The sequence below is a fragment of the Mobula hypostoma genome, chromosome 3 (genome assembly GCF_963921235.1).
Source record: "Mobula hypostoma chromosome 3, sMobHyp1.1, whole genome shotgun sequence".
In the NCBI taxonomy this organism is placed as follows: domain Eukaryota; kingdom Metazoa; phylum Chordata; class Chondrichthyes; order Myliobatiformes; family Myliobatidae; genus Mobula; species Mobula hypostoma.
Genome location: NC_086099.1, coordinates 188036739 through 188062190, shown reverse-complemented (window position 1 = coordinate 188062190; position 25452 = coordinate 188036739). Strand labels below are relative to the sequence as shown.

General features: G+C 41.0%; 1 protein-coding gene across 1 annotated transcript in view; it reads right to left on the bottom strand.

Annotated features, from left to right (window-relative positions):
- Nucleotides 1-25452, bottom strand: part of myo3a (myosin IIIA) — a 437289-nt gene that overhangs the window by 293268 nt on the left and 118569 nt on the right. The window contains exon 6 of the mRNA XM_063042509.1: nt 881-957. Coding sequence (XP_062898579.1) covers nt 881-957 — 77 coding nt within the window. The remainder of the gene's footprint in view (nt 1-880; nt 958-25452) is intronic.

Genomic DNA, 25452 nt, shown 5'->3' with positions numbered 1-25452 from the left:
GACACAGAAAACATGTTTTAATATGTTCTGTGCTCTATGATCTTGATGTGCTATTTGAAACAAAATAGCAAAATTAATGATTGGAGGTGTGTCAGGAAGTCAAAGTGATGCAAACAGGAGGTGCGGGGAATTGGCAACACTTTCTGAAAATACATTCTTTTAAAACAATGCAATCACATTTGCTATCTGTGATGTAATGTTACAGATCATAATTACAAGGTAAATCCCATAGAAGTGAATAAGATTTAATCACCCTCCACTTTTTCATGAAAAATGGGATCTGTTGAGAGAAGCAACACACATAAAAGTTGCTGGTGAACTCAGCAGGCCAGGCAACATCCCTAGGAAGGGGTACCTCTTCCTAGAGGTGCTGCCTGGCCTGCTGCGTTCACCAGCAACTTCTATGTGTGTTGCTTGAAATTCCAGCATCTGCAGATTTCCTCATGTTTCTGTTGAGAAAAGTCTGACAAATGGTATTGCTGGATCCTAGCTTCTATTGTAATCACAAATAATCTAATCTTTTTATTCCGTATTTGGTTGTTTGTTACACAATTCCTTAAAACTCCACCAATATTACAAAACCCGAATGTATTATGATTAACACAGAGTTTGACTGTGTAATCCAAACTCTAGCCCTGAGGGCTCAATTGGATGGTACTTATAGTCACTAAACTGAGTGATGCCTATGAGGGAATGTCTCTTTTTCCATTTTGTATTGTTACTGCAGTTTTACCATCATATAGATACATAAAATTAACATAGTCAAGAAGCAAATCACAACAGTGGAGAAATAAGGAAAGAATATAATTGTGGGGAAGCTACCATTCAAAGTTTGATAACAATGCTGGTGGGGGGCTGTCCTCTGAATTTTCTTACTTACCTCTGGGGCCATCCAGAAAGGGGTTCCAACAGATGTGTTGCGACGAAGGCATGTGCTAGTTAATTGAGCTGAGACACCTAATGCAGGAATTAGATGAATAACATCATGAAAAGAAGCTGACATGTTGCCCAACAGCATTACACACACTCCCCTGACTATCTGCACTAATAGTAAAGACATGGTGTGCCGTGAACACTCAGAAGGTCTGCTTCTCCCTTCTTGGATGCTGCCTGACATACTGAGTATTCACACCACTTTATATTGGCTTAGCTTTCTTTCAGATTTCCAGCATCTGCAGTGTTTTAGCTTTATGTTACTCTGTATTCTCTGTTTTAAAGAACATTTAAGCAAATACCAAAAGGAAAACTGAAGTACTAAAAAAAAGAGGAGGCTTTGCACTTAACCTGAAGGGCTGTTTATTGACTTCAGGAAATGGAGTGGAACACACGTATCTGTATCTATTAATAGTGCTGAACTGAAGATGGTTGAGAGTATCAAGTTTCTAGGTGTAAACACCACCAATAGCCGGTTCTGGTCCAACCACATGTTCACATTGACTCTCACAAATGTTTACAGGTGCTTCATTGAAAGAATCATATCTAGTTGTATCACAGCATAGTATAATATCTGCTCTATTCAAGACAGCAAGAAATTGCAGAGAGTTGTGGACACAGCACAGTCAATCACAGAAACTAGCCGCCCCTCCATGGATTCTGCGTACATTTCTTGCTGACTCAGAAAAGTAGGCAGCACAATCAAAGACTCCCCTCACAGCCCGTTCTCACTTCTCCTACTTGCACTGGAAAGAAAATATAAAACCTTGAAAACTTGCACTCCGCCCCCCCACCCACCCAGACTACAGACAACTTCTATCCCACTGTTATAAGTCTATTAAATGGACCTCTTCTGCATTTAAAGTGATATTTTGATTTCACATTGTTACTGGTCATGTTCCTTTCACCTTATTGTCTACCTAAACCTCAATTTCTGGGTAACTCTAGCTTGCTTTTCTCTTGTACAGCCTCAAATACTTGTGCTTGAAATGATCTATATGGATGGCTTGCAAAACTAAAATGTTCACTGTATCTCAGTTCTTTTGACAATAATAAACCAATACCAAACCAATTATTTAGTAAATTTTCAAGTAAGAGTTAGCAATTTTGAATTCACACATCTACAGTATACTCCCCAGCAATATAGACCTCCTGTGCCATATTGTTTGCAGCACAAGGGTACCTAATTATCATGAAATAGAGCTTATTTTCCTCAAGACAGCAAATGGTTCGTATCAAATGCATTGTTGTATTTTACGCACTTTCACCACATTTATTCATATCAAACACATCAATGGAAGACAGAGTTTCCATTGCTGGGTAATGCTTTATTTACTGAAGGCCAAAATACAGAAATAGAACTGTGCTCAGCATACATCAGTGTACTCAGAAATAAGACGTACAGCCAGGAGCCTGAAAATACCAATCATATTCTGACAAACAAAAATATCTACGGTGTCAGGGATGCAGCTAAAAGCTGAAATATAATGCTTACACCCTGATGTTTATCAGAATGAATCCAGCTCCCACAAGAAATTTAACATACTTAGATGGAAATCTATAAAGCTGAAATCTGTGAATCTAAACTGTTTGTCCTACAGCATCAGTTGAAATACAAAGGAATTAGATTTGAAATGCAATGCATTCCAGAGATTGAAGCATGTTTTGAAAAGATCTGTGATAAAGCACATTTCATATCCACAGTGTCTGTGCAAATAGAAAATTAAGGCTTTTACATGGCTCGTGTTGGCTTTGCGGAGTGCAAGCTGTTTCTTTTGGTGAGAACAAAATGCAAAATATTATGTTACACATTATAACAGAAGAACACTGGAACAGTTTATGAATATGTCAAATGATAATGTCTCACACAAGTATGGTAGCTGCATGAATGAAATTGTAAAGAGTAAGTTCAGATTTCAAATTCAATATTTAAAATATGTATTAATTTATGAATAGCCTTTATGAATAAAATTCATGATGAACCTATTGGCAGATCGTAAAATCCAAAGTGGCTCACTGTGTCCTTTAAAGAAGGTAACCTGCCATTAGTACTCAGTATAGCCTCCACATCAATGTGTTTGATTCATGAATGTAAGCCCTTCATTTAACTCTGGCCAAGTAGCGATAAGCAGATGCTGCAGCCATGCCAGTAATGACCTCATCCCATACATGAATTAGAAAAATACTCTTAAAAAAGAAAAAAAAAAGCTTTTCTCATTAAACCGGGAATTTGTACTTGCTCAGAAACGTCATAACAGTTATCATTGTATGTTTATTTAAGGATTTGTTTATCAGTAATTTTCCATTTGGGCATCATCTATTAGTTTTGACTAAAACAGAAGAATGCCATTCCCCAGTTGTTTTACGCCTAACAGCAATTACATTGCTGGATAAGATGTTGGGAGCTGAGGTGGAGTGGGATAGAGAGGCCTTAATTACTGGGTAAACTTCCTTTGTGATTAGGATTTGAGAGGTTAAATTCATATTGTCCATGGTCTTATTTAACTGCATATTCATGCGTCTATCCAACAATCCCTTAAACACCACTATTGTATCCATCTTCACTACTAACACTAAAGCCCATTCCAGACGCCTAGACCTCTCTGTGTAAAAACACATCTCCTTTAAGCTTTCCCCTCCCAGTCTGCACCCACCAAAGTATTTGACAACAAGTGGGAAAAGAGTTCCAAACACACAATGAAATTAGATATATCTTATAACAACTGACTATCACATCAACGTTCCATTGAATTTTCTTTACAGATGCGTGGACCAACCGTTGCTCTGAGCAGGATTTTGTTTTTACACAGCCTGAAAACTGCAAGGCTCTTTAAATAACAAACATGAGACAATCTGCAGATGCTGGAAGTGCAAAACAACACACACACAATGCTGGGGGAACTCAGCAGGGAAGGCAACATCTATGGAAAGAGTAAATAGTCGACGTGTCAAGCCGAGACCCTTCATCATGACACAAGCAGCCATGAACCCGCGTAGCTTAGAGGGAACATCTGTCAGTAAGTTTTAAACCAGACAAGGCTTTCATGCCTCTCCTATTCCTCCAATTCCACATCAAAAGACAGATTTCTACAAAAGTTATATGAAAGGATTCAAATGAGGAAAACCTTTTGAATCTACTGAAACTGGTGAAATACTGTTGGACATCATTGTTCTTTTCCTCGTCTATGATTTCTGCAGCACAGAAATGCAAACACTTGGCTCCAAATTATAAAATGGAGTTCTTTAGAATTATGAAATAACAAACAAGAGATCCATTCCACAGTCTATATTATTTTTCCACAGGGAATGCTGCCCTTTTTGATTTTTCCATCCTACCTGCAAATAGTTCTTCACTGGCCATCCGTTTCATACTTCTGATTTCAATAACAGCATACAACATTGATTGGTTTCAACAGTTTCCATTTTCTTCCGTAACATCCAAAGCTACATAACACAAAATGGCTTCCAGCTCCAGATTAGATGCGTGCCATGATGTGCTGAGCTTGTGCACACATTGGAACCAGCAGCAGTGAGTGTCTTTAATAAACAATGACTTAGATTACGCCACAATTTGTTTCTTATACTAGATGATCAGCTGACTGCTGTAAAGGTACAGCTATAATGATTTTCCAAAACAGGGAGCAGGAAGGAGATGGTAGTTCCCCTGGGGAACCAGGTGGAGGATTCATTCCTGGAAGAGCTGTCTTCATTATGTAATGTGTGGAAGCAGATTAAAATTAAAGACAAACTTTGCAAAATCTATTTCCGATTCTAATAGACAAAATATCCAGAAAAAAAATCAGCAACCTTTTCATTAAATTTCGCAGAATTTATGGTTCATGTACTGGCTTTCTAGAAGTATTCCTAAAAAGTGAATAAATGGAGCCTTTCTTGAAGAAGACATTGATCATTGGTGTTACCAATAATGTTGGTGGCTTACCAGCAAGATTCCCATTTTTTTAAATATAATTTTTATTAAATTTTCAAAAAGAATACATGAAAAGATAAAATCTACCCTCCCCCCCCCCCATATATAGTCCTACCTAAAAGAAAGAAAGAAAGAAAAAAAAAGAGCCACCTGGGTATTGGAAGGTTTCCACATGCCCCATGGGATTCAAAATAAATTTGGTATAATTATTTGTTACTTTCCCCAAGTAACCAAATTCTTTGTCGGAGCACTTAAATATGACATCCTATCTTTTGTAAATAAGGGCGCCAAATATTCAAGAATGTTACATAATTATCTCTTAAATTATAAGTAATTTTTTCAAGTGGAATAGAACTAGCCATTTCATTATTCCAATGATCCATACTTAAATACGAATCAGATTTCCAAGTAACTGCTATAGTCTTCTTAGCTACTGCCAATGCAATTTTTATAAATTCTTTCTGATATTTATTCAATTTAAGTTTCGGTTTTATCCCTTCAATATCACCTAATAGAAATAATACAGGGTTATGTGGAAGTTGAATTCCAGTAATTTGTTCCAATAAGATTCTTAAATTTATCCAAAAGGGTTGAATTTTAAAACAAGACCAAGTAGAATGTAAAAAAGTACCAATTTCTTGATTACACCGAAAACATTTATCAGATAGATTTGAATTTAATCTATTTATTTTTTGTGGTGTAATATATAATTGGTGTAAAAAATTATATTGTACTAATCTAAGTCGAACATTTATTATATTTGTCATACTGTCCAGACAAAGTCTTGACCAATTTATTTCATCAATATTAATATTCAGATCTGTTTCCCATTTTTGCTTTGACTTATGGGTTCCTTGTTTAATTGTCTGTTCTTGAATCAAATTATACATACAAGAAACAAATTTTTTAATTTTTCCTTTTTGAATTAAAATTTCAATTTCATTAGCTTTTGGCAAAAACATTGTTTGACCCAGCTTACCTATTAAGTAAGCCCTTAACTGAAAGTAACAAAAGAAAGTATTATTAGATATTTTATATTTATCCTTTAATTGTTCAAATGACATCAATATACCTCGTTCAAAACAATCTCCTATAAATTTAATCCCTTTTTGGTACCAATTATATAAAAGTTGATTGTCCATTGTAAAAGGAATAAGTCTGTTTTGAAACAAAGGTCTCCTTGCTAATAGAGATTTCTGTGTTTCCTTATCAACATTTATCTTATTCCATAGATCGATCAAGTGTGTTAATATAGGAGAATCTTTCTTTTCCCGTATCCATTTAGATTCCCATTTATATATAAAATCTTCAGGTTTATTTTCTCCTATCTTGTCTAGTTCTATTTTAATCCATGCTGGTTTTTGATCATCGAAAAAAGATGCAATAAATCTAAGTTGATTTGCTTTATAGTAATTTTTAAAGTTTGGAAGTTGTAACCCTCCTAACCTAAATTTACATGTCAGCTTTTCCAATGATATTCTTGACATTTTACCTTTCCAAAGAAATTTTCTTACAGATTTATTTAACTCTTGAAAAAATTTCTGTGGCAATTGTATTGGTAATGTTTGAAACAAATACTGTAATCTCGGAAATATATTCATTTTTACAACATTGACTCTACCTACTAATGTTATTGGTAGTATCATCCATTTGTCAAGATTTTCTTGAATTTTTTTCAATAGTGGTAAAAAGATTCCCATTTTAACTATGTTCAGTCTAAACCAGCTGGTCTATTAGTTCCTCCAAGGCAGAAGAGCTCATCAGGTCCCAGGCAGTATCCCAGGCCAGTCCAATCTTAACTGCTCCATCAATCACCTTTCTTCAGACTGCTGACATTGAGAGGTGACAATAGGACAAGATGGCAGTGAACGGGATGATTTACAATACAAAACTGGGACAAAATTGAAAAGGGTAATGAATGTAGGACTGAAGGTGTTATATTTAAATGCATGCATTATACAGAACAAGGTAGATGAACTTAACTTCTGGCACAGTTACAGACTGGTATGTCTGAAGTTGTGGGCATCACTGAATCATGGATGAAAGAAGATAATTGTTGGGAACACCCAAAGATACACATTGTATCTAAAGGACAGGCAGGTAGGCAGTGGGGCAACTCTGTTGGTAAAAAATGAAATCAAATCATTAGAAAGAGGTGACATAGGATTGGAAGGTGCAGAATCATTGTGGGTAGAGCTAAGAAACTGCAAGGGTAAAAAGACCCTGGTGTATCCTTCAGCAAATGAAACAGCCAGTGGCTGTACATAACAAGACCCAGTTAATATTCAGGTAGGGGTGCATAAAGGGGAAACAACCATTAGGATCTTAGAAGTGCCAGAAAATGGACAACCCCGGAAAGGGAGTGGCTAAACACCTACCCATGAAACCTAAAGGGATTACCAAGGCCAGGTGCCCACCATCAACCTGCCAAGGGTCAACATTGACTGGGATCTCAACTACAGTATGTGAGCCATGTTACTCTGGCAGCTACAAGAACAGGTTAGAATAGAGTACTTGGCTATTTCTGAGTTGTTTTATACCCTTCTGCCGTAAACAAGGTACAAAACAGGAGTTTTCTGTCCAATTGCCTGGAAGAAAGTAGCTCCAGCAAATCTCAAAATCTCATTAGTATTGAGTACAAAGTAGCCCACCTTAAACATTCATTCCCTACAACAGCAGCATTTAGTGGTTGCAGTGAGTGCCACCTATACAATTACTTATCCAGACCAGTTCCAAACCAATGATTTCTACCACTAAGAAGGATAAGACAACACAAACACTTGATATTCCTTCATCATCTCCTGGAACTTTTGTGCGAGTACCTTCACCAAAAGGGTTGTTGTGATTCAGGAAGGTAGTTGCTTCTCATGATCAATTAGCAATGGACAATATACAGTATATTGTTCTTATGAGCAACCACTGTTCTCTCGAAGAGAACAGCACAGTAGCTGAAATGCTCCCACGCACATAGCCTTTGTTGCTGCGTAGTTGGAATTTTATTTTATGTAACTTTAATATAATTCTTAAATTAAGCTAATATAATTTTAAAACCCATGTTAATATAATTGTGAAATACCCTGTAATTAATTACAAAATCAAGTACCATTAACTATCCTTAATGATGTTTTAGAAGATCTGGCATTTCTTCATAAGTTCCTTCAGAAAAGCTATTGGAATACGATTGAAGTACTGGAGTATGCAAAAGCAAAAATTAACAAGTTACAGTCACAGTACTTTGTTGATACCATTTTTTGGAGTGACAAAGTGAAAGATCTTGTTGCATCTATAAGTTCTGGCATCAATACCACACCACACCATTATTTAATTCATTCAATGTGTGTGCGTGCGTAATCACTTGGATAATGCATGTCCTGATGATGAGTTAAGAGAATGGCAAGCTTTTGACCCTGTTGCTATTGCAAACACAACCAATTCTGAATTTGGAAAAGGGAATGTTGTGCACCTGACAAAAGAAAATACTCAGCTACTATGATAAATAAAGACCAAAGTATTGTCTGGAAAATATCACAGTAATACAGTAATTTCAAATTTGTCATTTCTGAGAAAGTTAAGACTGTTTCAATTAAGATGTTGAACTATATGCTTAGAAAATAATAATTTGAAGAACAGTCAATTTTTGTTGATGTTGGAACATTTCAAGCTTCTAGTGCTGACTGGGATTCAGTTTTATGAATTCAATTAAATGTATATCCAAAAAAAAACAGATGAGAAGTGGAACATTTGGATGAGCTAATGAGGATTAAGACATATCTTTCATCTGGATGTGAAATTAATCTGGACAGTGTTCATAGACAATGGAATTGTAATAAAGACTGACAAGAAAAAATTACGAAGCATGGAAGATTTTCTTTATTGTACTGTATTTCATTTAACTCATCAATTAATAAATAAAATCAAATTATTCAGTTTTCATTCTAAATATTCACAGTATGTGTATTACCAAAGAATACATTTAAACTGCTGCGCATCTTTTAAGGTCATGTAAAAATTTTCTGTTCAGAGCAATGGTTGGTCTGCAGTAAAAAAAAATTAGAGGGAACATTGTGCGCAACATCTTGATCCAGAAAGATGAATGAAGGAAAAAGTGGTTAAAGGAATGAGTTTCTCATGTGACAAATTCTTACTGCTTAAATGGAACTATTTACTGTAGAGTAATCAACAAAACAAAGCACAATATTGGGAGGCTCCCTAAATCCTGATGAAGGGTTTTGGCCTGAAACATCGACTGTTTACTCTTTACCATAGATGCTGCTTGGCCTGATGAGTTCCTCCTTTAAATTCATTCATAGTTTTGCTAAAAGGAAGGCTTCCATGAATCTATTTCAAGATGTAATTGAAGCCAAAATGAACTCCAGGAACCACATTTCCCTTTTTTTAATGCATCATTAATTTAAGCTTGATTTGTAGGAACCCATTTATGGATGTTGAAATCTTATTTAGTCTGGTAAAATAGATAATATTTCTCTTTGATTGGAGATCACATTGTTTACACATGCAGATCCTTTTCTTAAGTATGAAGGAAAATTTACCTTCGTATTGCTAACTATTAGGGATAATTATTGTAACTGATGACATTAACTAACTCTTAGATGGGAAGTGCAGGAATATTACATCAAATTAATTATTAGACAAGAAGAAAGCCAAGTCCTTCTTGTTCATCTTCTATTATACTGTTAGTTGCATGGTACAATAATGATAGAGTTGCTGACTAATTACCGCTATCAATCTCTAACAGACTTGAAATACAGGAACAAAGTTTGTAGCATCAAATTTTGGAACTATTGGTCCAATCACTATTACTCTGACTTTTTTCAGGTAAATAATTGCATTAGAAAGCAATATCCTGCTCTACAGAACAATGCTGCAAATTTCTTCAGAGCTGGGAAAAGGAGACATAGCTATCTCAGCATTCGCCAAAATTTTCTTTGATTGTTAGATCTGATAAATAAAGATTTTACATAACCTTATCTTACTTGAATGTAAATATCAATTAACTTAGACCTCCATATTTTTCCTCAGAAGACCTGGAAGCATCGAAAACTTCCAAATAAATTTCACAACAATTTAGTTGGAAAATGTTTGTTCAAAGACTTCTGTAATCCATTTACATTAAATCAACAAATCCACCATTCTTTGTAATCAAAGAAAGTATTTTGGATCAGATATGGAACATAAATCCAAACACTAGATGAAAATAAATAACAATACTTTTTGTCTTATTGATGTTTTAGAATTCTATTGAATGAATAAATCAACAGGAAAAGGGTGAAGATGGGTACAAAATTACAGTGGGTATTCTGCAATTGCGGATATTCAAAAGATTCTGTCATTAGAGTCGCAAGATCTTACATTGGTTCTGTTCATGTGAAAAATAACATCCTAAAGACATAAAGGGCAGGTTGAACACTGAGCACGAAGGAAAATATTGGAGGTCAGATGGTACAAAATTGAAACAAGAAAAGAAGAAGGGTTGAGATGGAAGGATTTGCAAAGGAATTAAATAGTTAAAACATTAGGTATAATTAGTAGAGGAGCAGATAGTAATGGTAATGTGAGGTCATCCACAAAGTCAAGATCTTCGAATGTAGAGAATGGAGTCCACCTAATACCTCTCTGCTTCTCTTTCATTGTTTGCCTCATAATCCAGTTAATCACCTGGTTAAATAATATCACCAACATTACACATTCTTGCCTGACTCCTGACTTGACTTCAAAGCTCATATTGCAGTCCCCAACAGTGCAGCTGAAGTTAGCCTAGAAACTGTGGATAAACTGGACAATTTTATCCAGGGAGGGTGAGGAGGTGATAGAGAGGAGCTATAGGCAGGTAGTCACCTCGCAACCACAGGAGACAGAGAAGTGGGTAACATTCAGGAGAGGGAAGGGCAGGAAGCAGGTACTAGAGAGTACCCCTGTGGCTGTCCCCCTTAACAATAAGTATTCCTGCTTGAGTACTGTTGGGGGGGGGACCTACCTGGGGGAAGCAACTGTGGTCGCACCTCAGGCACAGAGTCAGGCCCTGTGGCTCAGATGGGTAGGGAAAGGAAGAGGATGGCAGCAGTGATAGGGGACTCTATAGTTAGGGGGTCAGATAGGCGATTCTGTGGATGCAGAGAAGAAACATGCATGGTAGTTTGCCTCCCAGGTGCCAGGGCCCAGGATGTTTCTGATCATGACCATGATATCTTGAATTGGGAGGGAGAACAGCCAGAGGTCGTGGTACATATTGGTACCAATGACATAGGTAGGAAAATGGAGGTGATCCTGAAAGCAGACTACAGGGAGTTAGGAAAGAAGTTGAGAAGCAGGACCTCAAATGTAGTAATCTCAGGATTACTGCCTGTGCCATGTGACAGTGAGTACAGGAATAGAATGAAGTGGAGGACAAATGCCTGGCTAAGGGATTGGAGCGGGGGCAGGGATACAGATTTCTGGATCATTGGGACCTCTTTTGGGGCAGGTGTTACCTGTACAAAAAGGACAGGTTGCACTTGAATCTGAGGGGAACAAATATCCTGGCAGGAAGGTTTGCTAAGGCTATTGGGGAGAGTTTAAACTAGAAATGCTGGGGGGTGGGAACCAAACTGAAGTGACGGAGGAAAGGGAGGTTGGCTCACAAATAGAGGAAGCTTGGAGATAGTGCAAAATGGAGGATAGGCAGGTGATAGAGAAGGGATGCGCTCTGACCAATTGTTTGAGATATGGCTATTTTAATGCGAAGGAGTATTATGAATAAAGTGGATGAGCTTAGAGCGTGGATCAGCACTTGGAGCTATGATGTTGTGGCCATTACAGAGACTTGGATGGTGCAGGGGCAGGAATGGCTACTTCAAGTGCCAGGCTCTAGATGTTTCAGAAAGGACAGGGAGGGAGGCAAAAGAGGTGGGGGCATGGCACTGTTGATCAGAGATAGTGTCATGGCTGCAGAAAAGGAGGAAGTCATGGAGGGGTTGTCTCTGTGGGGTGGAAGTTAGGAATAGGAAGGGGTCAATAACTCTGCTGGGTTTTTTTTTATATAGACCACCTAATAGTTACAGGGACATCGAGGAGTAGATACAGAGACAGGTTCTGGAAAGGAGTAATAATAACAGGGTTGATGTGGTGGGAGATTTTAGTTTCCCAAATATTGATTGACATCTCCCTAGAGTGAGGGGTTTAGATAGGGTAGAGATTGTTAGGTGTGTTCAGGAAGGTTTCTTGGCACAATATGTAGATAAGCCTACAAGAGGAGAGGCAGGTCTCTCAGTTGGACAGCATTTTGGAGATAGTGATCACAAATCTATCTCCTTTACCATAGCATTGGAGAGGGATAGGAACAGACAAGTTAGGGAAATGTTTAATTGGAGTAAAGGGAAATATGAGGCTATCAGGCAGGAACTTGGAAGCATAAATTGGAAACAGATGTTCTCAGGGAAACATCCGGAAGAAATGTGGCAAATGTTCAGGGGATATTTGCGTGGGGTTCTGAGTAGGTACGCTCTAATGAGACATGGAAGGGATGGTAACGTACAGGAACCGTGGTGTACAAAGGCTGTTGTAAATCTAGTCAAGAAGAAAAGAGGAGCTTAAGAAAGGTTCAAAAAACTAGGTAATGATAGGAATCTAGAAGATTATAAGGCTAGCAGTAAGGAGCTTAAGAATGAAATTGGGAGAGCCAGAAGGGGCCATAAGAAGGATATGGCAGACAGGATTAAGGAAAACCCCAAGGAGTTCTACATACAAGAGGGTAAGTCGTGAGAGAATAGGACCAATCAAGTGTGACAGTGGAAAAGTGTGTATGGAATCGAAGGAAATAGCGGAGGTACCTAATGAAAACCTCGCTTCAGTATTCACTACGGAAAAGGATCTTGGCCATTGTAGGGATGACTTGCAGTGGACTGAAAAGCTTGAGCATGTAGATATTAAAGAAGAGGATGTGCTGGAGCTTTTGGGAAGCATCAAGTTAGATAAGTCACCGGGACCGGACAGGATGTACCCCAGGCTACTGTGAGAAGTGAGGGAGGAGATTACTGATCCTCTGGCAATGATCTTTGCATCATCAATGAGGACAGGAGAGGTTCCAGAGGATTGGAGGGTTGCGGATGTTGTTCACTTATTCAAGAAAGGGAGTAGGGATAGCCCAGGAAAATATAGGCCAGTGAGTCTTACTTCAGTGGTTGGTAAGTTAATGAAGAAGATCCTGAGAGACAGGATTTATGGACATTTGAAGAGGCATAATATGGTTAGGAATAGTCAGCATGACTTTGTCAAAGGCACGCCGTGCCTTATGAGCCTGATTGAATTTTTTGAAGATGTGAAAAACGCATTGATAAAGGTAGAGTTGTAGATGTAGTGTATATGCATTTTAGCAAGGGATTTGATAAGGTAACCCATGCAAGGCTTATTGAGAAAGTAAGGAGGCATGGGATCCAAGGGGACATTGCTTTATGGATCCAGAACTTGCTTGCCCACAGAAGGCAAAGAGTGGTTGTAGATGGGTCATATTCTGCGTGGAGGCTGGTGACCACTGGTGTGCCTCAGGGATCTGTTCTGGGACCCCTACCCTTTGTGATTTTTATAAATGATCTGGTGATGCCACACCAGTTGTTGCAACAACTTAATACTCCTTTCCTGTGGGGCCTAACAATAACTCCCTTCGCCTAGTTCTTGGGTACTCGTCCCTATTCCCATGTTATAGTAAACAGCAGTTGCTGGATAGCTGCTGCAACTTGTAGTTCAGTTTTTTGGCACTGTACCATCGAGGCAGAAATAAGGACTCTGAACCTCACCTGGGGCACAGTAGAGAAGATGGCCAAGGACAAGCAGAGATGGAGGACCTTTATTGATGCCCTAAGTGCCCGTGGCATAACGGATAGAAAGTAAGTAAAGCTGAGTAGATAATTTGGGTACCAAAGACCCTCAAGAAAAAAGTTAGCATTTGCTAATTTATTGTTTTAGTATTCCCTTTAATGTTTTATTTTTAAAGAGAACACTTCAACCTTAGTTGCAAAAAATACTAAAATCGCAGCATTAACAGCTAGAAGGCGGCTTGCCTCGGCCTTGCTAGGTGTTAAAACAATCAGGGTTTTCTTGCTGTGCCATCTGATCGCTGAGGGCTTGCAGGTAAGACAAGACGACAAATGAGATGGGCATGTTATAGATGAACAGTGTGTGTATTTGTGAACATAGGAGAATCACAGTTAGCAATTCCAGAAGAGAGAGGCCAGGCCAGTGAGATCTGATCCATTAGAACATGAATCCAAACATTTGGCCAAAGAGGTGGGAGCAAGGGAAGTTGTTTAAAGGAGTGAGTGTGGATAGAGAGTCTGGATAAGTTTGAAAGCTTCAGTGTAGCAGCTAAATATAGAATGAGTAAAAATTGCACTGTGACACTGACCTCATGGAGGTTGGTGAGACAGGAGCAGGTAGGAGATTAGAGATAGGAAGGAGTGCTGTAATGAAATGGTTTGCAAAGGAAGAGTTAGAATTTAAAATGAAGGATTTTGATCAGTACAGCTGAAGTTAGTTTAAATGGTTCAGAATTTGGATGGGTTAAAGTTTATGATGGCAAGTCTGAAGGCAGATCAAGAGTTTAGATGTGACAAAGATACGAAACTGGAGTAGCTGTGTACACAAGTACAGGTCAGAGGCGACGATTCTTATAGTCAGTAACTTATATCCTAACTCCCCAAAGCCTGCCAAGTGAAGAGTGTAATGAAATACCCTCCACTTTTTAAGAAAGGACCGAGGGAGAAAACAGAGAACTATCACCCTGTTAGCCTAACATCAGTAGTGGGAAAGATGCTAGAGTCCATTATTAAAGATGAAATAGCGGCATATCTTGATAGCAGTGATAGGATTGGGCCGAGCCAGCATGGATTTACCATGGGCAAATCATGCTTGACTAATCTATTGGAGTTTTTGGAGGATGTAACCAGGAAGATAGATGCGGGAGATCCAGTGGATATGGTGTACCTTGACTTTCAGAAGGCATTTGATAAGGTACCACATAGGAGATTGGTGGGTAAAATCAGAGCTCATGGCATTGGGGGAAGCATATTGACATGGATAGAAAACTGGTTGGCAGATAGAAAGCAAAGGGTAGCAGTGAATGGGTGTTTCTCGGAATGGCAGGTGGTGACTAGTGGGGTGCCACAGGGCTCAGTATTGGGACCACAGCTGTTTACGATTTACGTCAATGATTTAGAGGAAGGCATTGTGAATAACATCAGCAAGTTTGCTGATGATACTAAGCTGGGTGGCAGTGTGACATGTGAAGAGGATGTTAGGAGAATTCAAGGTGACTTGGATACGCTGGGTGAGCAGAAACTTGGCAGATGGCGTTTAATGTGAATAAGTGTGAGGTTATTCACTTTGGGAGCAAGAACAGGAAGGCAGATTATTATCTGAATGGTGTGGAGTTAGGTAAGGGAGAAATACAAAGAGATCTAGGAGTACTTGTTCATCAGTCTCCGAAGGTGAATGAGCAAGTGCAGCAGGCAGTGAAGAAGGCTAATGGAATGTTGGCCTTTATTACAAAGGGAATTGAGTACAAGAGCAAGGAAATCCTTTTGCATTTGTACAGGGCCCTGGTGAGACCACACCTGGAGTATTGTGTGCAGTTTTGGTCTCCAGGGTTAAGGAAGGACATCCTGGCTGTGGAGGAGGTGCAGTGTAGGTTCACTAGGTTAATTCCTGGGATGTCCGGACTGTCTTACGCAGAGAGGTTGGAGAGACTGGGCTTGTACACGCTGGAATGAAGGAGATTGAGGGGGGATCTGATTGAGACATATAAGATTATTAAGGGTTTGGACAAGATCGAGGCAGGAAATATGTTCCAGATGCTGAGAGAGTCCAGTACCAGAGGGCATGGTTTAAGAATAAGGGGTAGGTCATTTCGGACAGAGTTGAGGAGGAACTTCTTCTCCCAGACAGTTGTGGAGGTGTGGAACTCGCTGCCTCAGAAGGTAGTGGAGGCCAATTCTCTGGATGCTTTCAAGAAGGAGCTAGATAGGTATCTTATGGATAGGGGAATCAAGGGTTATGGGGACAAGGCAGGAACCGGGTATTGATAGTAGATGATCAGCCATGATCTCAGAATGGTGGTGCAGGCTCGAAGGGCGGAATGGTCTACTCCTGCACCTATTGTCTATTTGCCTGGATAAGAGTAACCTCAACAACACTCAAGATGACACCATAGTGGACAGAGCAGCTATTCAACAGGCACCCCATTCACAGCCATTCACTCAACTCCTCTATTGAGGTGCAGTTTATACCAACTGCAGGATGCATTGCAGTATTTCATCAAAACTTCTTACACAACACCTTTCTGACCCTAAACCGTAGTAGGACAAAGGCAGCAAAAGCAGGGGTACCGCACCAATTGGAAGTTGCCTTCCAAGCCACATATTATGCCCAAGCTGGAAATATTTTGTCTTTCTTTCATTGTCACTAAGTTAAAATCCTGGAACTTCCTCTCTTACCAGTATTGTGGTTATACCCACACCTCAAGGACTGCAGGGGTTCAAGAGGCCAGCTTATACTTGCCCACTATAATTAGTTCTAGACCAGTGAGTTAAACAGCGCAGAAACACCCACTTTACCCATCAAGTTTATGCTTACCTTAGTTTATTTTTGTTTATTTTAGAGATACAGCATGGTAACAGGCCATTCGACCCCAACAAGCCTGGGCCACCCAGATACACCCATGTGACCAACTAACTTATAAATCCATATGCTTTTGGAATGTGGGAGGAAGCTGGAACATTGGACTGAATCTATTTGTATCCCTTTGTAGATGCTTTTCCTTCTGTTCCCAGGTTAGCTTTCCATTTCCCGCCTTAATATTATGAATTAAGTTGATGTAATACACGTCTGCCTCAAAATCCCACAGAAAATATCGCATCCTTTAAAAATGGTATTACTTTGGATAAGCAGGGCACACTGTGAGGATCATGTTTTTTGATTTCTCAAGTGTGCCTTTAATACCATACAGCTCTCATTGCTGGGGAGAAGCTCCATTCAGTGCAGGTTGCCACTTCCATTGTACCCTGGATAATGGACAACCTGACTAGCAGACCACAGATTGTGCGGCTTCAGATCTGTCCGTCAGACATGGCTATAAGCAGCAACGGGGCCCCACAGGAGCCTGTACTGGCTCCTTTCCTGTTTACCCTGTATACCTCAGACACAACACTGAGTCATGTTATCTGCAGAAGTTCTCTGATGACTCCACAATAGTTGGGTGTATAAATGAAGGGCAAGAGAATGAAGACAGGGCCCTGGTGGAGGACTTTGTCAAATGGTGTTAGCTGAATCATCTGCAATCAACATTAGTAAGACAAAGGAGATGGTGATGGACTTTAGGAAGACTACTCCCTGTTACCTTTCCCTTCCCCTCTCTCTGCATTCCGCAGGGATCGCTCCCTACACAACTCCCTTGTCCATTCGTCCCCCCCATCCCTCCCCACTGATCTCCCTCCTGGCACTTATCCGTGTAAGCGGAACAAGTGCTACACATGCCCTTACACTTCCTCCCTTACCACCATTCAGGGCCCCAAACAGTCCTTCCAGGTGAGGCAACACTTCACCTGTGAGTCGACTGGGGTGACAGACTGCATCCGGTGCTCCCGATGTGGGCTTTTATATATTGGCGAGACCCGACGCAGACTGGGAGACCGCTTTGCTGAACATCTACGCTCTGTCCGCCAGAGAAAGCAGGATCTCCCAGTGGCCACACATTTTAATTCCACATCCCATTCCCATTCTGACATGTCCATCCACGGCCTCCTCTACTGTAAAGATGAAGCCACACTCAGGTTGGAGGAACAACACCTTATATTCCGTCTGGGTAGCCTCCAACCTGATGGCATGAACATCGACTTCTCTAACTTCCGCTAAGGCCCCACCTCCCCCTCGTACCCCATCTGTTACTCATTTTTATGCACACATTCTTTCTCTCACTCTCCTTTTTCTCCCTCTGTCCCTCTGAATATACCTCTTGCCCATCCTCTGGGTCCCCTCCCCCGTCTTTCTTCCCGGACCTCCTGTCCCATGATCCTCTCGTATCCCCTTTTGCCTATCACCTGTCCAGCTCTTGGCTCCATCCCTCCCCCTCCTGTCTTCTCCTATCATTTTGCATCTCCCCCTCCCCCTCCAGCTTTCAAATCCCTTTCTCACTCTTCCTTCAGTTAGTCCTGACGAAGGGTCTCGACCTGAAATGTCGACTGCACCTCTTCCTACAGATGCTGCTTGGCCTGCTGCGTTCACCAGCAACTTTGATGTGTGTTCCCTGTTACTATTAATGTTCAGGACATGGATGTGGTGAGGACCTACAAGTATTGGTGGTGCACCTGGATGACAGACTTCAGTGGCACACCAACACAGAGGCTGTGTAAAAGAAGGGTCAGAGTCACCTCCACTTCCTGAAGAGACTGATGTCCTTTGGAGTACGCAGGCCTCTCCTTCACATGTTCTACCAGTCTGTTGTCACCAGTACAATCTTCCATGTGATGGTGACCTGGGGCAATGGCATCAACACGGCTGATGCCAACAGGCTCAATAAACTGATTAGAAATGCTGGCTCTGTTATAGGAGTCAAACTGGCATCACTGGAGACAGTGGTAGAACAAGTGACTCTATAATCTGAACAATGCTTATCACCCTCTGCTTGCCACCTTGGCTGAACAGAGAAGCACTTTTAGTAATGGATGAAGACAACTGTGCTGCTCTAAAGAGAGCTATATGAGGTCCATTTTTACCCTTGGCAATTAGGCTCTATAGGGAGTCAACCTATAGCTGGAGAAGTGATGACCCCCTCCTGTTAGACTGTTTGAGGTAACTTATTTTTTATTCTATCTTACTTCTAATATTTGTATATCTGTGCTAATATTGTATATTTCTACTTCTAATATTTGTGTACTGTGGCACTGTAATTTGCTTCAGAATCAATAAAGTATATACCTATCTATCTTCAACCCCCTTTGTTGTTGATAATATCTTAGTTGTTTTTAAGTTCATGGCATTAATGGAAGTGTGATTTCTAACAGAAGAGTTATTGTGTGTGGACTTTCTTGCAGATATGCATGCAGGATTAATATTAGAGTATATTCCATACAACAATTATTCACCAGGTGTCCTGGGGCGAGTATCGAGCAGTGAACGCTCCACAGCTCCGCAAAACATCTATTTAATCACCCTCGCTCCCATTTTGTGTCAGAAAAGTATGAGAATAAATAAAAACGACTCTAATATTTAAACTAAAATGCAGAAGGATCCAGGAATCTTGACACCTGATATATTTCGAGTCATTTTGAATACACGGCTTGAGTTCGTGTAATACGATTACGTTGTAATTCCATATTTGGCAAAGTATAATTGTATAGTTTAGAAATGTAATGCTGATGCACAACTGTTCGTCTTCCGTGCGTCATCAGGGGCAAGTAGCTGAGATAAGCTCACATGACAGAGCCAGGAAAGTCAAGCGGCGGAATCTGAAGACAGCTATTCAAATATGAAAAGCACGTTAAGATGTGATTGCTGCCATTTCACGGCTTTAACAACGAATAAACATCACGTACTTTCCCCGTTAAAAATACTCTGTGCAGGAGTGTGTCTGTAAGCACTGTTTAAATCCACTCTGTGATTATATACTGTAAATTCTGAATATTAACTGACATTTCCGTGGGCTCTGACTGAATTCTTAATGTACAGCAAAATAATGTCACTGAACGCACAACGCGGAACCAGAGCCTCAGGGCTTGTAATGCGTTTGATCAGTCAAGCACGAACAAGTTTATCAAGTTCGGAGATTTTTTTTTACGTTGATTAGCTTTTCAGGACTTGTTACGATGCTGTTGCCCCTTGGTAATATGGGAAGAATGGCGTCTCGAAGCGAACAGTTAGGTGCATCTTATCTCTGGGTGACAGTACATAGGAATAAGAAATCGTACGTTGCTTTTTAAATGTAGATTTTAAGACTTTGGCAGGATTTTATGTTCTATATCTTCTTCAGAGTAATCTTAGGCAGCGAGGATTAATTGTAACAATACAAGCCTGCACACACACCATCAAAGGGCAAGTCACTCCGTGTGGATTGACAGGTCTATTCTGAGCACACGACATATAAAAAGCAACAATCTGGTTTTTAATCCCAGCCTTGACGCAGAATTATTAAACTTTTGTTTGGAGATTTAAGGCTGGAGGAAAAGGTTTGCAATGATTCATGAGCAAAACCGATATTTACATAACTCCATTGGCGGTATCTCGGGGAGCTTTCCAGGCAATGGTGTGTATGGTGACAGACTACCAACTTCCATTTCTCCAACGTTTGTAGCAACGTGCTGCCTACCAACAATTGTCCTTGGATACCACAGGAGGAGCTCAGCCTAGAGTCAATGGGGCAGAGCAAGGGATTCAATCGGTTGCAGAATCACTTCAGATTTGAAACGTTGGTGTCTTTACAGAATTTCCTTTATGTAGATGATACCGAATGTCCTTACTTACAGACAGAAAACAATGCCACGCTGGCATAAAACTCCCAATGACCGATGCGAAGCCCAGAATTTACTATCGGTGATATTAATGGACCAAGAAATGAATAAGCACCATTTTATTGGCAGACGTCACTGACAATGATTTCTAACCTGGACTCTTAAAAAGGCAACCGCACTGAACTGCAGCTTTACGCATCCACATCCAGTGTATTTGAACACTGGAAATGAAAAGTAAACATTTAGACAATCTTTTGTACCTCAAAGAATGGACCTTTAAAGACAAAGGTTACTATTGGTATAAAACGGTCTGCTTCACCTTGCTTTCCTTATTGCTGACTAAGCCCTGGTGCTCATTTGTTGCAGCATTTTCCTCAGGGCATGTTCAATAACCCTTAACGACACATTACAGTTTTAATTAAATGGAATATTGTCCCAGAAATTGGCAGCCTCTGATAGAAATGTGTTTTTAGTGATGACTCAGTGCACGGGCTTTGTTATCTCTCTTGTACAGTGCAGGGAAATCACTAGGTGTTGGCGTCTTCGTGATTCAGATGATGGTGCTCTGAAAGGCTGTCATTTAGTGCTTTCATCAACAGGCATGACGTGCTATTTATAATCTACTGCTCTAATTCACCAGTCTGTAGCTTCTTAAGAAGTTTGCTTAAAAGGCTGCCAAAAATAGCATTTTGGGGTCCGGGGTCAAGGTGAAAATGTTTGATGTACACACATCCCGGGAAGAAATAGCGCAGATTATTTTCTGTTGCTATTTCACTCCTCAATATTCCGTAAAGTCGTCGTGACAATTTAAGTTAGAGTGGTAAATAAATTACTGGGTTCAATAAATCACTTACAGAATATTTTTCAAACTGATTTGGAAATCAAATGAACTCTAAGTATTATTTAGCTATTAAACAGCTATTAACATTGGCTATAATTCATGCCATCTTAAGGGTTTGCTCTCCCAGGTATCTGATCAACCACTGTAGTTAGCCCCTCGCTGAACCTATTATCCCTCATCACTGCACTGTAAACACTTTAAACCACTTTTTATAATGCTGTTTATTGTCACATGGGGGGGCTGGTAGCGGACCCAAATACCAGACACAGACACTGAAGTACAAGGACACAGGACTTGACTAGAGTAAGGAAGTGACAGGATTCAGGCAAGGAGCAGGGACAAGAGCGCAGACTTAGGCTAGGGAAAGCGGGACCAGGACTAGGACCCATGGGCTAGGAGACAAGGCTTGGACTCCGAGCTCGTGACTGGACAAGGACCCAGAACCTGGGTCTTGCCTCGGGCTCGGACCCCGGAACCGGGCAAGGTCATGACATGGCTTCAGGACAGGACGTGGCTGAGGTCTAGAGGCCTGAGCTTGGAGACAAGACAAGGCTCAGACTCCGAGCCCGAGACTGGACAAGGACCCAGAACCTGGGTCTTGCCTCGGGCTCGGACCCTGGAACCAGGCAAGGTCATGACATGGCTTCAGGACAGGACGTGGCTGAGATCTAGAGGCCTGAGCTTGGAGACAAGACAAGGCTCAGACTCTGAGCCCGAGACTGGACAAGGACCCAGAACCAGGGTCTTGCCTCGGGCTCGGGCCCCAGAACCAGGCAAGGACATGACATGGCTTGAGGCTAGGGTCTTGAGTCTTGAGCTTGGCTTGGGATCGGGATCCTCGAGGCTTGGTATCTTGGGTCTTGAGCTTGGCTTGGGATCCTCGAGGCTTTGGCTGCCAGCTGGGGTCTTGGATCTTGAGCTTGGCTGCCGGCTCGTCGAGGCTTGGGTTCTTGGAGTTTGGCTGCGGGATCATCGAAGCTTGGGTTCTTGGAGCTCAGAGACAGACTAGGAACTAAACATCAACATAGAGCCGGGACTTATCCTTTGACAAGCCAGGACTCATCTTTAACACGACACTAACATGAGACAGAACAGTATATAAACATAGAGCCGGGACTCAACTTCATCTCCACACCAAGGTGGGACAGGTCTCTCCGTCAGGTAATGGCTGAACAGCTGGACTTACCCAACAGAGCAAGGACAAGACATGTCCCCCCACAGGGCAACAGCAAGACAGCCTGACTTACCCCACAGAGGCGAGGACAAGACAAGACAAGACAAGACATGACCCCCCACAGAGCAATGGCAAGTTGGCCTGACTTACCCCACAGAGGCGAGGACAAGACAAGACCCCCATGGGGCAACAGCAAGATGGCCTGCCTTACCCCACAGAGGCAAGGACAAGAAAAGACAAACACCAAAGAACAACAGACAGTTCCATCTCTGCTCCAGGGTAGCTCCAAGTCGCAGTTACAGCCAGCAACCTCAGCTGGCTACGGAAACAGCCAGATCCCTACTTAGCTCAGGGTGGCTGACGGCCACTCAGCTGGCCCAGGAAACAGCCGAATCCATACCGCAAAGACTACTCCAACGAGTGCAACAAGGCTCCATGAAGCAGTGGTCCTCCAACCAGGCCTAGAGATCACAAATGGTTTCACTAGCCTTCCATCAGCAGGTTGCTCCAAGGGGAACTGACAAGACAAACCAGCAGCCTACACTCAATCCCAAGGCTACTTTCAAACGTATATTGCAAGCCCAAAGATGGGAATCAGGTGCCTTTGATTTAGTCAAACAAGGGACAGCTGGAAGACCCGGAGTCCTGAGTCCATGGACCGGACCGTGAACTGGAATGCAGACTTCACGGACCGGACCATGACAGTTTATATTGTAATGGCATGCTAGTATTTCTGTAATTATGCACATTTTATTCCAAATCGGTACTTTAACATTGAATTTTATTTTTATAGAATTCTTTATAATTGTGGAATGTTGTTTTCATTTTGTTTCGTGTCATGCCCTAACCAACAAACCACAGCAAATCCCTAATACATGTAGATGTACATGGGTGCCATGATAGTGTAGCTATTACAGCTAAGGGTGGGTTGTATGTTTGTGTGACCACGTGAGTTTCCACTGGGTGCTCTGCTTTCCTACTATCATCCAAAGATGTACCATTTAGTAGGTTAATTTGGTCATTGTAAATTGTCCCATGATTAGGCTATTGTTAAAAAGGTGGGTTGATGGGCAGCATAGCCCGATGGGCCGGTGTTTCTGTCGATGGCTGGAACTTCATAGAAGCGTGAATGCCAGAATATATTGCAGAGATCTATGGGACTCTCTAGATTTAGCAAGAGCAAAAACCTTTTGTATAAAAGTATAAATGGATGATATATAATAATCTAATGGAAATAGAAAAAGAACTTTGGGTGCTGTAAATCTGACAGAAAACAGGAAGTACCAGTCGGTCAGGCAGAATCTGTGGAAGGAGAAACTGTTAACCCCGAAGGTCCTGGTCCCAAGTGTCTGGAAGCCAAACCATGAAGAGTTTTTCCTTCTACAGATGGTGCCCGACCTGCTGGGTGTTCCCAGTAATTTCTCATTTTGTTATGAATAATTAGTCATCCATTTTACACATCTGGTATTTTTTTAAACAATTGCAATTGATGAAAATAAAACAAAATAAAAGAGGTTACAAGCTGCTGTCATCGTTTTTAAATTTTTTGGTAGCGGTATTGAATACAAGGGTGAGTGCCTTGGGCCAACATAGTCACCCCTCTGCTTTCAATCAGTGAACTATTCCTGAAATGTAACATCAAGGTATAAAGGAGAGACAGACAAACTGTCTGCATGTGGCCAGGTGTCTGAAGCAGCAGTGGGAAAATGGGCTATACATTGGTCTCCACTGTCCCATCATACAAGTGTAAAGTCAGCAAAAGGAGAGCACTTTAGAGTTATAGTAAGTCATAGAATTACACAGTGGAGCATCAGGCCCTTCGGCCCTACTTGTCTAGGCTGACCAAGTCTGCTAGAGCTATTTCTATTTCCCACTGTTGACACATAACCCTCGAAACCTTTCCATTCATGTACCTTCTTAAAGACCATAAGACGTAGGAGCAAACTTAGACTATGAGGCCCCTTGTGTCTGCTCTGCATTTCATTGTGGTTGATCCAATTTTCCTCTCAGCCCCAATCTTCTGTCTTCTCCCCGTATCCCTTCATGCCCTGACCAAACAAAAAGCTATTAACATCTGCCTTAAAGTTACATACAGATTTGGCCTCCACAGCTGCCTGTTGCAAAGAATTCCACATATTCACCACTCCCTGGCTAAAGAAATACCTCCTCATCTCCATTATAAAAGGACACCTCTGTATTCTGAAGCCATGTCCTCTGGTCTTAGATTCTCCCACCATAGGAAACATCCTCTCCACATCCACTCTGTCAAGGGCTTTCACCATTTAATAGGTTTCAATGAGGCCACCCCTCATTCTTCTGAATTCCGGTGAATACAGACCCAGAGTCATTAAATACTCTTCATTGGCAAGACGTTCGAACCTGAAATCATTTTCGTGAACCTCCTTTGAACCCTTTGCAGTTTCAGCACACCCTTTCTATTATAAGGGGCCCAAAACTGCTCACAATACTCCAAGTGAGGCAACATCCTTCATTACACCAACATTACATCCTTGCTTTTATATTCTAGTTTTCTTGAAATGAATGCTAACATTGTATTTGCCTTCCTCACCACAGACTCAATCTGCAAATTAACCTTTAAGGAATCCTGCACGAGGACTCCCAAGTCCCCTTGCACATCAATTTTTTGTATTTTCTCTCCACTTAGAAAATAGTCAACCCTTTTATTTATTCTAACAAAGTGCATGATCACATACTTCCTTACACTGTATTCCATCTGCCATTTCTTTGCCCATTCTCCTAATCTGTCTAAGTCCTTCTGTAGTCTGTCAACTTTCTCAGAACTACCTGCCCCTCCAGCTATCTTCATATCTTCTGCAATCATTGCAACAAAGCCATCAATTCCATCATCTAAATCATTGGCCTATAACGTAAATCAGTCCCCACGCCTGTGGAGCACCACTATTCACCGGCAGCCAACCAAAAATGGCTCCCTTTATCCCTACTCTTTTCCTCCTGCCAGTCAGCCAATGCTTTATCTATGCTAGAATCTTCGTTGCAATGCCATCGGCTCGCAGCTTGTTAAGCAGATCATGTGTGATACCTTGCCAAAGACTTCTGAAAATCC